At 37.1% G+C, this 14,701-nt stretch overlaps 2 protein-coding genes across 4 annotated transcripts in view; one reads left to right on the top strand and one right to left on the bottom strand.

Moving 5' to 3' along the window:
* Nucleotides 1-14,701, bottom strand: part of Aqp7 (aquaporin 7) — a 51,294-nt gene that overhangs the window by 4,540 nt on the left and 32,053 nt on the right. The gene's annotated exons all lie outside the window — the stretch shown is intronic.
* Nfx1 (nuclear transcription factor, X-box binding 1) overlaps nt 1-14,701 on the top strand; it is a 68,698-nt gene that overhangs the window by 41,665 nt on the left and 12,332 nt on the right. For 2 of the 3 annotated variants that reach the window (XR_013090363.1, XM_076845906.2), the window contains exons 13-20: nt 963-1,071; nt 2,484-2,603; nt 4,767-4,846; nt 8,036-8,266; nt 9,562-9,635; nt 10,332-10,433; nt 11,049-11,090; nt 14,159-14,257. Coding sequence is in view for 1 of the 3 variants with exons in the window: in XM_076845906.2 (XP_076702021.1) it covers nt 963-1,071; nt 2,484-2,603; nt 4,767-4,846; nt 8,036-8,266; nt 9,562-9,635; nt 10,332-10,433; nt 11,049-11,090; nt 14,159-14,257 (857 nt within the window). In the remaining 2 variants the exon portion in view is untranslated. Of the gene's footprint in view, nt 1-962; nt 1,072-2,483; nt 2,604-4,766; nt 4,847-8,035; nt 8,267-9,561; nt 9,724-10,331; nt 10,434-11,048; nt 11,091-14,158; nt 14,258-14,701 lie in introns of those variants that run through there. The other variant, XR_013090364.1, reaches the window with a different exon arrangement.

Genomic DNA, 14,701 nt, shown 5'->3' with positions numbered 1-14,701 from the left:
TCAGCAGAGATAGATAAAACATTTTTAGACCTCAGCCAGGTCAAGAATTCAACCAGTGGTAGCATGAAGGAATTTAAAAAGGAAAGACAAAAGACCTTGGACCCCAGAGCCCAAGACCTAGATGAGCACACAGTCCATCCAACACACTATTCTGGACTTAGCAACTTGTTTCTTGCATTTTATATACTCCTTGGGCCAAGTCAGTAGGCAAAATGAATATGACTTTTTTTTTTTTTCTATTTGTCAGTAGACCTTTATTTGTTTGTTTGTTTGTGTGTGGTGCTGAGAATTGAACCCAGTGCCTCACACATACCAGCAAGTGCTATACCACTGAGCCACAACCTCACCCCTGAGTATGGCATTTTACAGGAGTGAGTTACATTTATTTGGAATATTTACTTCTGTGGAATTAATTAAAGGAAACATAACTCAACTATTGATATATCTTATCGTATATACATACATGTGTGTGTGTCATATGTACATGACAAGATAACATGTACATATGTGACATATATCTGTGAATATATGTATATACACAAATGTGTACAAACAAAATAACAGCACCAATAACAAGGTAATACATAATTGTCATTTAAAAAAATGTATATATTGACAAGGTGAAGAATGATGAAATTGCGCTTTCTACCAAGATTGATAAGTCAGTGTTTGAAGGCCTAAATGATTTTGATTATCAAAAATCAAGCATATGCAAAAGCAGTGACATTAGTATAGTGACTCACATGTACATAACATCCAGCTTCAGTAGTGCCCAAATCATGGCTAATCTTGTTTTATCCATACCCTAAGCAACTTCCCTCCTCCCTGGTTATTTTGAAGCTATTCCTAGACATTATTTCATACTTAATTGTATAAAGCTTTGTTTTTTGCAAGTTAATCTTATTTAAAGAAAATATAAAATGGAGACCATTTTGTGAACAAATAGAAATCTCTCCCCTCAGGATAAGGAGCACAAGTGTCCTTTGATTTGTGGGAGGAAACTTCGTTGTGGCCTTCATAGGTGTGAAGAACCTTGTCATCGAGGGAACTGTCAGACATGCTGGCAAGCTAGTGAGTGTCTTCACTGTATACTTAGTTATGAGAGTTTCCTAGAAACTCAGGCACACTAAATTTTGAGATTTGTTTGCTTAGATTGATGTGCGTTATTGAACTAAATCTTAGTATTTCAGATATGTTGAGGTTTTTTAAAGTTATTTTTTATTGCTGTCTTACAGTCCCTGGATGTATGAAACTTGAGATGTGATCAGTGACCCTGAGATAGGGGTTAATTCACTAATGGATTCCTCTTCTGATAACTCCCTTCTGTATATTATTGACCTAGCTTCTGCCCTTGGCAGTCTTCTATATTAGCAGTGTTATTAGCAGCAGTTAGTAAGCTATTTGGTCTTGGGACACATTTATATTCTTCAAACTATTGAGGACTCTGAAGAGCTCTTTTCTGTGAGTTATATCTATTGATATCTATCATATTAGAAATTAAAACTGAGATATATAAGCAGTTGATTTATTATTTCATTTTTTTAAGAGAGAAAGAGAGAATTTTTTAATATTTATTTTTCAGTTTTCAGTGGACACAGCATCTTTATTTTATTTTTATGTGGTGCTGAGGATCGAACCCAGTGCCCCCGCATGCCAGGCGAACGCATTACCACTTGAGCCACATCCCCAGCCCTATTATTTCATTTTAAGATAATAGTAATATACGCATTGCAGGTTAACATTAATCACTTTTTTAATTTTAGAAAATCTCTACTTTGAAAAAAATACACTATTGGATGCCTGGCTTAATACAAGATAGCTGTAATCTCATCAGCTTCTGCATTTTATCTGTTACAGTGCAGTTGAGGCATATAAAAAAAAATCCAGCCTCACATAGATAGCTATTTGGAAGAGTGAAGAATGTTTTTTAAACTTTCTTGAATAATTGTGGATACTGTTCTTTGGTGTTATACCAAAATTCAACTTCATTACAGAAACGACATGAGTTAGTATTGTTTTTATACTGTCACATGAAAATACATTGGTCTCTCTTGTACTTTGAATGGATCTTTTACCCATGCATGATTTTATAATACAATACACTGATCATTTGGCAGATAAATATTCCCTGGATTATTCAGATCTTTGAAATATTGACAAATTTTGTGTAATAGTAAAAACTAATTTGTAATAGTAAAAACTCATAGTCATTAATATAACCTTCTAATACAAATGTGTTGGGAAAAGTATTGGGGAGTTATTAGACTCAGAGTGGTAAGTAGAACACTTGATATCTGTTTGTGCCTTTTTCACCCAGTCAACTTTAATAAAATAAAAGCTTAATAAAATAGAAACCTTTTTATTTTTAAAATAGCCCTCTTCCAAATTATCTAAAACCACAAACAACAATAAGTGTGTGCATCTTCATTTAATATGGCATCCACATCCCAAGCTAAAAAAGGATTTTTTGCTTTACCTACCAGGTTTTGATGAATTAACCTGTCACTGTGGTGCATCAGTGATCTACCCTCCAGTTCCTTGTGGTACTAGGCCTCCAGAGTGTACCCAAACCTGTGCCAGAATCCATGAATGTGAACATCCAGGTGAGTCCCATCTTCCCTACCTCACAGCCTGCTCATACCATGTCATGTTGCCATGTAACTGTCTTCATGTACTGAGGTCATGCTGAGATAGCTGTCCCTTGCTCACTGTGCTTCTGTGAAGGTGAGTCTATTATCAGGGCTCCAGTTTGGACCCACAGCAAAGTCTATTGCTTTATTCTGTGGTTTTTCAGACATACCCAGAAGGGTGGAAGAACCCCTACTTGGTCTTGTCTTTCAAGGACTTTTCTTTGTGACCTCCACTTTTGGTGCATATTTCAAAGTTGAACATCTTTTGACAAAATTAAGAGTAACTTGAGGGGCTGGGTTTGTGGCTCAGTGGTAGAGCGCTTGCCTAGCATGTGCGAGGCCTTGTAAAAAAATAAAAAATAAATAAATAAAATAAAGGTATTGTCCAACTACAGTTAAAAAATAAAATAACGAGTTTTTGCTGTTACAGAAGCAATGTATATTAAATAAAATAAAGCAAGAATAAAAGTAATGAAGTCAAAAGGTTAACATTAAGTTGTTAATTATATCATCTCCTAAGAATTAGATACATTTTTCTCTGTATTACTAAGATTTTCTACAATATGGGGTATATGTGTAATTGGAAATTGAATCCAGAGCTTCATACATGCTAGGCAAACACTCTAATGCCAATATAGATTTTTAATGACAATAGAGTATCTGTTACATGAATCGGCCAGTTTATTTAATCAGTCTTGTGTTGCTGGACATTTGAGTTCTTTCCACTTTTTCTCTGATAAACTGCTTTTGACACCACCCCAAAAACTACTTGACATCAGTCATTTTTCATATATGTCTAGTCCAGTTGCTTTTTCCTAGGACTGTATTGTGCCCATTGTTTGTTTTATTTTATTTTTCTATCATTTTAACAGGCCTCAGAGACAAACTTAAAATAATCAAGGCCCCAGACTTAATACTTTCAGTGAACTCTGATCATATGATTCAGACTTAGAATAATAGACCTCTTTTTTTTTTTTTTTTAATTAATAGACTAAAAAGAATAAGCAAATTCCTCATGAAATAAAAAGTCCCTTTCTTCCCTGGAACCTTAGGATGTCCAGCTCTCCCAGCAAAGTTTATAAACTCATACTACAGTGTTCACACAATCATGAAGTAAGTGTCCAGGCCACACACAACCCCAACCCCTTTTTTCAACGAAGTTCAAAACCTGCTGGGTAATATCCTTAGTAAGAACTTAACTGCTTGTGAATTATGTTGTTTTGGCCTGCTTTTGTTCTGCATTCATTGCCATTTTCTTGAGTGTTTGTTGTATATTCAGCATGGTATCAAAGCTTCCGAGGAATTTTTTTAAAAACCCATAGCTTTGAGGTTCTTGTGTTTTCCCTGGGAGGAAGAGAATGGTAATTAAGTACACACAACACAACCAACTTGTATGTGCATGAACCAGATGGCATGGCAGCAAGCCTTACAGAGAATGTGAGGGAGCTTAGGATAGAGTGTGGTCAGTCAAGAAAAGTTTTGTTGTAGCGGACAAGTTTTAGTGAAGTACCTCTTACTGACAATAATGATGTCGAAAGGAGTCAGCATAATTATTTTAGATGGAATACATGGCAAAGGTATCTGTGTACCAGTGAGCAGTTGTAGCATAAGGTAGAGTGAAAATAATAATGTGGTAAAATGAACAGACCAGGTGACTGTCTGCAGTAGATGGTGAGAAAGCTGTCACCTCTCTGCTTCTGGGATTTGGCACATTTCTTCCCATCTTGATTTGGTTTCTCTTTCCCACTCATCTCATCTTTCAACACTTTAATGTAAAACCAGGTGCTTTTTATGTTCCTCTGTCCACTTAGAAAAAATACTCCCTGCTCCAGAATTTAAATGTTCTATTTCATATGCTGTTTACAATATATAGACCTTCATGCGTATGTTATAACACGTAAATGTTATAAATGGCATATATGTGTGGCTTTGCTTAGAAATCATACCTAATGGGGCTGGGATTTTGGCTCAGCTGTAGAACGCTCGCCTAGCACCGGCGGGACCCAGGTTCGATCCTCAGCACCACATAAAAATAAAAGCATTGTGTTGTGTCCATCTACACCTAAAAAATTAATTAATTAATTAATTTTTTAAAAAAAAGAAATCATACCTAATATTACCTTTCTTTTTCTGCAGTATATCATTCTTGTCATAGTGAGGAGAAATGTCCCCCTTGTACTTTCCTAACTCAGAAGTGGTGCATGGGCAAACATGAGGTAAGTTTTCTCTCAGGTTGATCATTTCTCAAACTAAACTTCCTCCAAGAAGAAGCTTTCTGTTGCCACTTTTTTCCTTTTTTTTTTTTTTTTTTTTTTTGTTGTTGTTGTTGTTGTTGTTGTTGTCTGTCCCAATACTGAGGTTCTTTCCAGAATATCACAAAAGTGAAATCATTGAGTAGGTAGCAGTTTGAGTCTGTTTTATCATTCTCTAATCTCATTACAACTAATGAAATTCAGCCTAGTTGACCTTGAGAACACATGCTATGTTCAAAAACAGAACTTCTAAGTTAACTGGCATGAAAGTGGAGTTACTAGCTTAGGAAGAAGTATTTCAATAAGAGTAGAAATGGACTGTATCCTAGTTGCCCGGTTTGTTCTCTCATCCCTATGCAACTCCCCATTCCCAACCACTGGACTCAAATGCCTTCCTCCAGTCTTATTACCAGTACCCTGAAGGACTTCTACTCTCATTCTTAATCTTTAAGCCATATTTGGCATTGTCCACTATAAACCTTTAAATGCTTGAAATTTCTATTTTAAAAATGCATATTTAGGGCTGGAGTTGTGGCTCAGAGGTAATGCGCTCACCTAGCATGCATGAGGCACTGGGTTCAATCCTCAGCACCACATGAAAATAAAGATTTTTTTAAAAAGCATATTTATCATAGATAATTTAGAAAATAAAGTTCTGCTTCCAAGAGAGTACTTTACAGGTGGGCGAGAAGGGAATTAGTTACTGGGGATTGAAACCCAGTATGAACCCTGCTATGCAAACTTCCTACCACTGAGCCCAGCCCAAGAAAGAGATATATATCCTTTAACATTCTTGGTGTATAATCTACCAGGCATGTGTTGATACAGATACATACTTTCCCCTACTCTGACTAAGATAATATTGTTTTGTAACCTGATCTTTTTAGTCCATAACACATTAGGTAACATTTCTTGAAATTCTCCTGACATCTGTAACAACATGCTTTTAGTATTATTTTCTTATCTTGATGGACATATTTTTCTCCACTTATTTCCTGTGAGTAGTTCTCAAGTCATAGTCCTTCATATTTATTTCCTCTATAAATCTCACTTCCTCTGCGAATTTATCCATTCTGAGACATCTTTGTGTCATCTTTGTATTGATGACTTAGCCACACTTCTTTCAACAAATATTGAGTATCTACTATGTGCTAGGTAATAGGTTTGGCATATTCAGAAGTTAACAACACTAGGGCTAGGGTTGTAGCTCAGTAGTAGAGTGCTCACCTTGCATGTGGAAGGCACTAGGTTCGATCCTCAGCACCAAGTAAAAATAAAATAAAGGCACTGTGTCCATCTCAACTAAATATATATATATGTATATGTATGTGTGTGTTTGAAGAAGTTAACTAGCCAAGCGTACTGGCACACACTATAATCCCAGTGACTCAGGAAGCTGAGGTAATAAGATCATAAATTCGAGGTCAGCCTCAACAGCTTAGCAAGGCCTTGAGCAACTTAGTGAAACCCTGTCTCAAAAAATAAAGAGGGCTGGAGATGTTGCTCAGTGGTTAAGCATCCCAGTACCAAAAAGAAAAAGAAGTTAACAAGATTGACATGACCCTGCCCTTGTGCGACCTTCACTTGGGTGGGAAGCAGACAGGAAAACAGGCAATTATAAATGCAGTAATATGGAAAATACAGAATACTGAAGGAGTGAAAGGGTCTTGAAGGCATTTGGGGGAAATAACATACTGAATGATCATGAGGAGGTAGGTAAGCAATGTGGGGAGAATATGACAGAGGATAGAGCATTAGCCAGAATTTATGCCCTGGTACTAGAATAGGTAAATGTTTAATGATTAGGAACTATAGTCTACCCGAATACTAATTCCAAAACAATTGGAAACATATGTCCTCTTCAAAAGTTATATGTCACTGAAGTTGAAGTGTATTCCTCATTTTGAGGGTTCTTGAAGGAATTTGAGTGACTATGTGAGAGTAAACTTTGGTTCCACAGAAGTAAAATTTTAAGACATTTTTCCTGCAGTGGGGAAATCTGGAACCATACAATTTCTTGAGAAAAAATAAATTGGGGGTTACTATTGCCTCTTAATTTTTTTAAATGACAGGGCTGCCTGAAGTTATGAGACAATTATTTGGAAGATGTGAGGAGAGTTGAATATTAAGCACATAAAACAGTCCTGCCACCTATCTCAGAACCCTAGGCCAAGATTCTCCCCAGCCCCAACATGTAAAATGGTTAGTCTGTCGACTTGGTGCCTTCATAGTCTGAAAAAGCAAGATGTCTTCTGATCCTCCCAGTTTAGTCATAGAATTTTGGTTTTTTAAAGTTTTCCCATGTTTTTTTCTTTATTTTAATGATGTTTTATTAGTGCATTATAGTTATACATAATAGTGAATTCATTTTGACATAATTGATACATGCATGTAATATAATTTGCTCCATTTCAGTCCCTGGTACTTTGTATTTCCCTACCCTCCTCTCTCCCCGTCCCTTCTTTTACTATACTGGTCTTTCTTCTATTTATTTATTATTTTTTAATTGGCACTTTATAGATAGAAATAAAGTTGGAATTCACTGTGATATTTTGATATATGTACATGATATAATTTTGGTCAGTTTCATTCCACAGTTCCTCCCTTTTCTCATCCCTCCTCCTCCCTTACCCTCTGTTCCCTTTCTCTACACCACTAATCTGCCTTCTTATTTTCATGCTCCTCCTTTTTTCCTTTCCTTATTGGTCATAGCAGTTGTTTGTTTGTTTTCAAGTATCTTTAGTTATAGACAGACACAGTACTTTTGTTTATTTATCATGTGGTGCTGAGGATCGAACCCAGTGCCTCACATGTGCTAGGCAAGTGCTCTACCACTGAGCTACAACCCAGCCCAGTCATAGCAGTTTTGAAGTACTTCCTAGTTATCTGATTTAATTTCCTGTTGCCTATCTTAGAAAGTTTGTCTCAGGTCACAATTAGCTGCTGCCACAAATTTTTTAGATCATAGCAAACATAATTATTATTAAAGTTCACATTTGTTTTCTTGTCAAACTACTCCTTTTTGACTTTGAAAATCAAATTAATTGTTTTCAAATAAAAAAGAGCAAAGTTCAAAAATGTTCTAAAGGTAAATTAAATCTCACCCCACATCCCACACAGAGATGAGAATCTGGCTACTTCTGTCTTTCCTAGTTACGAAGCAACATCCCCTGTCATCTGGTTGATATCTCTTGCGGATTACCCTGCAGTGCTACGCTACCATGTGGGATGCACAAGTGTCAGAGACTCTGTCATAAAGGAGAATGTCTTGTGGATGAGGCCTGCAAACAGCCCTGCACCACACCCAGAGCTGATTGTGGCCACCCATGTATGGCATCTTGCCACCCCAGCTCACCCTGTCCAGTGACTGCTTGCAAAGCCAAGGTGGGTATTTCTGACTTCAGATGGAACACTGACTCTGGGGCTGCTAGTGAATCCAGAACTGACTAAGCAGACCCTGGCCATGAACCTTAATCAGTCAGGAAACACTGGTTGCAAGGAAGTCCAAGTTAAGGTAGCAAGAGAAAGATGGTATAAATCATAAAGATTTCTATTTGCCAACTTGGTATGGCCTTTTAGTTCAGCAGATACCCTACTGTCATCTGACCACATTCTGTGTCTCCCTTCAGTCACATTCTCAGGAGACCCTGTAAACTCCATTTATTCAATAAATGTATAATGTCTGAGTATTTAAAAAAAAAATTGTATGAGGCAATAAACATGGTCCCTTATAATTTGATGGTCCAGATACTAAGTAATTAATCAGATAGATCAGATATGGTATCATAGAGGAGTAGTTATATCCTTAGAGAGGGTGCTGTGGGAGCATGTAGGAAACTTGGCTGGATATGAGGAATCAAGCAAGGCCATCTAGAAGGGGTGAAAGCAGATGAATCTGGTGGTATTGGCTAGATCTCAATTGGTTGCCCCTAGTGCAAGTGTCCGCCTCTGGTATAAACTTCATTCTGAGCCTTCATGCCGGATTAAGAACAGAGTAGTTTCTAGAAAGGGGCATTATATATAGGACACATCCCTCCTAGCATGTCAGCTACCGCATTTTCAATTTACATGTGTTAGCTAGGAACAGTGGCACACACCTATAATCCCAGATGCTCAGGAGGCTGAAGCAGAAGGATCATAAGTTCAAGGCCAGCCTCTGGAATTTAGCAAAACCCTGTCTCAAAAATAAATTTCTTTGGTCGGAGTGGGTGTACCAGGGATTGAACTCAAAGGCACTCAACCACTGAACCACATCCCCAGCCCTGTTTTGTATTTTATTAGTGACTGGGTCTCACTGAGTTGCTTAGCGCCTCGCTAAATTGCTGAAGCTGGCTTTGAACTCACAATCCTTTTGCCTCTGTTCTCCCAAGCCACTAGGATTACAAGCATGTACCACCACACCCAGCCAAAAATAAATTAATGAATTTTTAAAGGGGATGGGGGTGTAACTCAGTGGTAGAGTGCTTACTTACCTAGCATGTGTGAGGCCCTGGGTTCAATCCCATTAACACATGCACACAACAAAGAAAATGCACATGTGTTAGCTTCTTCCATCTTGGAATGTGGCTGCTCACTGACTCTCTTGCCATGATTTGGTTTAAAACAACTCTTAGAAGCAAAGCCTGCTTAACACATGATTCACATGTGCTAAGAGTCATTCCATGTTAATTTTATTTCAGGTAGAGCTACAGTGTGAATGTGGACGAAGAAAAGAAATGGTGATTTGCTCTGAAGCATCCAGTACCTATCAAAGGTTAGTGCTACAGAAATGTTAACAATTGGTAGATGTAGGTGAAGAGGATTCATGTGCTTATTGGAAGATCCTTGCAAGTTTTCTAAAAGTAAGAGAATCTTTTTTCTTCTCTCTCTCTCACTTTCCCCCTTTTGGTCTTATTAAACTATGAGATAAAGAAAATATATCCTGAAGTTAGATAAATTGCTTTAATATCCCACTGCCTATAGGTGCCCCTTCCCCAGTCAAGTTTTTCTAATTGTTCTGGGAGGGATCTTTTTAGCCTTTTAAAGTCTTGGAATTTGTGTGGTCATACAGGGATCTGAGTGCAGGGATGGGGGTGTTAGGGAATAACTGGTGTAGGTGTCTCTGATTAGATGTTGAAGTAGGCCTTAGATATAGGACTTTGCAAATACACAAACATCAAATTGGCTATTTATGAAAACCTGCTGAGTGCTGGGCATTGGCCTGATGCTCAGGTGTACTGAGGAGTTGGGTTACCTCATCACTTCCTGTGTAGCTGCTTAAAACCTAGTGAGGACTCATGCCACAAACAGTAGGTAGTTTGTAAGATAGGATTCCAAGGCCACACAAACTATCTTGTGGTGGATTGGCTTTAAAAGCAGTGTTCTGTGTTTCTAGCATGGGGAGTTTCTTGTGAAACTGCAATATTTGAAATATTTCTTATGAAACTGCAATATCTCTTCAATATTTCAGAATAGCTGCTATTTCTATGGCCTCTAAAATAACAGACATGCAGCTTGGAGATTCAGTGGAGATCAGCAAGTTAATTACCAAGAAGGAAATTCAACAAGCCAGGTAATTTTAAAAATGTGTAAGGTGCCTTCTTTCTCTAATTAGACTTGGTTTCTCATGGGTAGGGCACATTCATTTATTTCAGTCTCCCACAATGGAGTTCACTCACAGCAGGTATTCAGTACACTTTGATGTTGAGACCATACCCACTTCAAACCCAAGGAGTCCCACTCAAGATGTAGCTAAGACCAGAGGATATTTTCCAGTTTCACTTTAGACAGTTGATAAAGGAAGCAGAGTCCTAGATGTGCCCAGCCCAGCCCACAGGAAAACAGAGAATCAGAGTGGTGGCTAAATATAATATAAGAAGGGAGGTGGGACTGCCAGAAGGGTCCCTGGGGAGCATTTTGAAGGCAGAGCATCCAGAGAACATGCCCATTGAGGTCTTCTAGATTCCCATAACCTAGAGACCAGGGGAAACAATGAGATTCACAGGGCAGGAGTTGCTAATGAAACCTAAAAAGTAGTTGACCTCACAAGCCTCACAAGCTGGCCTGAAGAAAAGTCCTTTGGCAAGAGTCTGCTGTGTCTTCAAGTGATCTAAGTAAGACTTTCTTAAGCTGGATAGGAACTGTAGAACCTGTGTCCTGACTAATTTTTTTTCATTTGCTTATCAAGGCTAGAGTGTGATGAGGAGTGTTCAGCCTTGGAAAGGAAAAAGTAAGTGGTTTCAACAGCTTGTTATCTACTTGTCACTGAGCCCTATTAATTAATGGGAGGAAGCAACCCTTTTGTCACTCAACATCTACTCTGAGTCCTTCACTGCTGTCAGAAAGAGAAATATGATCATCAAATATTGAATTGTCTAAGGATAAACTATTCAGGTAGTTTCAGCATATTTCAGAAGCATGAGCTGGGTGGATTTGGGCATGATGCCACAACATAATTATTTAGTGACTGGCCAACTTCCTGATTCCAACAGAGGTAACAATCTTAAAATGAATTCTGCTCGGGATGTGGCTCAAGTGGTAGCGCCCTCGCCTGGCATGCATGAGGCACTGGGTTTAATCCTCAGCACCACATAAAAATAAAATGAAGATATTATGTCCACCTAAAACTAAAAAATAAATTTTTTAAAAAAAATGAATTCTTTGTATTGAAGTACAACATGTAAGTGTAAAGATCAGTGGGCTCAGTGGTATAAACAATACTGAAGTCAAGAAGTAGAAAATTATCAGAGTCCTCTCATGTAACCCACAAAATTGTTTGACCTGGCTTGAGTCTTGTCTGTTTTTGAACTTTATATAAATGAAATCATATGGTTTGTGTTTGGTTTCTTTCATTACATTTGTGACACTCATTTCTGTTGTTGCAAGTAGCAGCACTGAATTCATCTTCGTTTTTGCATATTATCGCATTAATATATCAGTAACCATTCTGCTATTGGGCTGTACAGATAATGCTGTTAAGAACTTCTTCTTTTGTGAGGTGCTAGGGATTGAACCTGGAATCTTGCACTTACTTTCCAAGCACTGTGCCTCAGAGCTACATTCCCAGCCCCCAAGAATATTTTTATTCTTGCTTTGCTATATATACATATTTGTTTCCACTGGATATAAACTTAGGAGTACAATTGTTGATTAATAAAGTATGCCTATGTTCAGCTTTAATAGATTCTTCCAAGTGTTCAAATTGGTTGTGCCAAACTACAGTGCTTTCAGCAATAATGCTGTTCAAAGTTCCCTTGCTGTGACTCTCATGGCAATTTTCTAGCGAGTGCTATTCAAACCCATGCCCTTTTAATAACCATCAGTTAGTATTCTTAGTTGTAAAATGTGAAGTAGGAGTCCCAGATGTTCAGAAATGTTCTAAATTCACAGGTGTCCAAAATATGAAAATATGTCTTTGTGTAGTTGAGTGGTAATATTATATAGTAGTCTGAGCTGTCCAGAGCTCCAGAGTCAGATTATCTAGATTTGAATCCTATCTTTACAAATTATGTAGCTTTATAACCTTCAGCAAGTCACATATTCTCCCTAAGCTTTAATTTTTGTTAAAAATTTGTATATTAGTGACAATAATAATATCTACTTCCCAGAGTTTTTGTGAGGATTAATATATTAAAATTAAGGAAGACATATAAGGCTCTTGTCACAAGCCTGACACATATGACACATAGTAGTTGCCCAGTAAATATTAGTTACTGATTTAAACTGGCTTTTGCTTTTTTTTTTTTTTTTTTTTGGCACAGTGCTGGAGATAGAATCCAGGGCCTTGCACATGCTAGACAAGTGATCTACCAAAGAAAAGAAATGCAAATTTTAAAAAGAAAACTCAATCTAAAGTTAAAATATATGTATATTTCTATTGCAAAAATCAAAAGCTAACAAGCCAAATTCAGCTCACAGACAGGTTTTTAATTAGTGTTTAAATTTGAATTGGTGGCCTACTAATAAAAACATCAAAGGATCTCCCTTCAAGAATTCTGAAAATTAAGACTGTTTAAAAAAAAAAAATAGAAAATTTAAGCCATTGCATAGCATTTGTCTATAAACCCACCTGCTCAGGTGGCCAAGGCAGGAGGATCACTTGAGCCCATGAGTTTTGAGACCAGCTTAGGCAAGATAAGGAAACCGTGTCTTAAACACAAATATGGTATGTATGTTTCCCAGTGAAATTCTTTCTGCTTTTTTTTTCCAGATTTTGGTGATGGGATTTTAATTTTGGTGTTTATATGTTCATTTTATGATTTGGGTTTTTTTGTTTTGTTTTGTTTTTTTGTTTTTGACGCTGGGGATCAGACCGAACACATTGTGCATGTTAAATATGCAGTCTGCCATAGAGCTACCTTCCTATGTTAAGCCTCAGAGAAAGTCATTCCCCATTGACCATTTCCAGTAATGTCATAAACCAGCCTTCTCTTCCCCAAATAATACAAATCTCTAATATTCAGCTTGCTCAGACCCACATAGGTTTTTTTTTGTTGTTGTTGTTTATTTTATTCTATGAAGACAATACCACATCTTGTTTTCTTTTTTTAGTCATCCATTTTACTGAAATCAAATGGCTAATATATAAGGAACTTAGGACATTGTAATCCCTGTATATTATTACAGTAGTCACCCCTTATCTGCAGTTTTGCTTTCCAGTTTTAGTAACCCACAGTCAACTGCAGATCAAAAATATTAAATGGAAAATTCCAAAAGTAAAAAATTTACTGATTTTAAATTTCACTCTGTTGTTAATAGCCTGATGAAATTTTACACCATCCCCACTCCATCATGTGAGGGATATGAATCACGCCTATGTCCAGTATCCACACTGAATACACTACCCACCTAATAGCCACTTAGTAACCATCTGAGTTATTGGATTGACTATTGCAATATCACATGTTTATGTTCAAATAACACTTAATTGTACTTAATAATGGCTCTGAAGCACAAGAGTAGTGCCTGGCAATTCAGATTTGCCAAAGAGAAGAAATAAGTGTATAAATAAAAAAAGGTAAAAGTTCTCAAGGGGGAAAAAAATCACATGTTAACATTGCTAAAATCTGTGATTTTTTTTTTTATTAATCTTTTACTGTACCTAATTTATAAATTAAATTTTATCATAGATATGTATGTATAGGAAAACATAGCATGCATAGGGCTTGGTACTATTAGAGTTTTAAACATCCATTTGAGGTCTTGGAGCATATCTCCTATAGGTAAGGAAGGACTGCTTTATAAGATAGTTTCCTCTGCTCCTTTCCTTATGTTTGCAAAAACTTCTCTCATTTTCAGGAGGTTAGCAGAGGCATTTGATATCAGTGATGATTCTGATCCTTTTAATATACGTTCTTCAGGATCAAAATTCAGTGATAGTTTGAAAGATGATGCCAGGTATGTAACTTTTTTCTGTTAATAATGGCTTAGGAGAGTATTTAGTATTTTAACATAGAAACTAATATGTACTCCTTCTGTGACTAAGGCAGGCAAAGTTTATTTAACCTATTATAAAAGATTGGGTGTTGTTTAATAAAAATCCTGCCTTAGTTTTTCAAAACTGTTTCCTTAACTGAACTTTGGCGGGGTGTGGGGGGGTGCCCTGTGGTTGGAGTTGGAGCCTATCAAGAGCTAGAGTAGACTAAATCTTAGCATCTCTGAGCCACATTTCACCTCTGTCCATCCAAGTCTCACAATTACATGATTCTTACTTGGGTCAGTAGTAGTTCTTATTTTTCTCCTGTTTCTTGGTGCTCTGATGGCTATGTCTCCTCCTTTCTCTTCTCATATTTGTTCATATTCATATTCTCTCTCTCTCTCTCTCTCTCTCTCTCTCTCTCC

The sequence above is a fragment of the Callospermophilus lateralis genome, chromosome 2, assembly GCF_048772815.1.
Source record: "Callospermophilus lateralis isolate mCalLat2 chromosome 2, mCalLat2.hap1, whole genome shotgun sequence".
Taxonomy (NCBI): domain Eukaryota; kingdom Metazoa; phylum Chordata; class Mammalia; order Rodentia; family Sciuridae; genus Callospermophilus; species Callospermophilus lateralis.
Note: the sequence above shows the minus strand (reverse complement) of the source record. Positions and strands in the feature narration are given on the sequence as shown.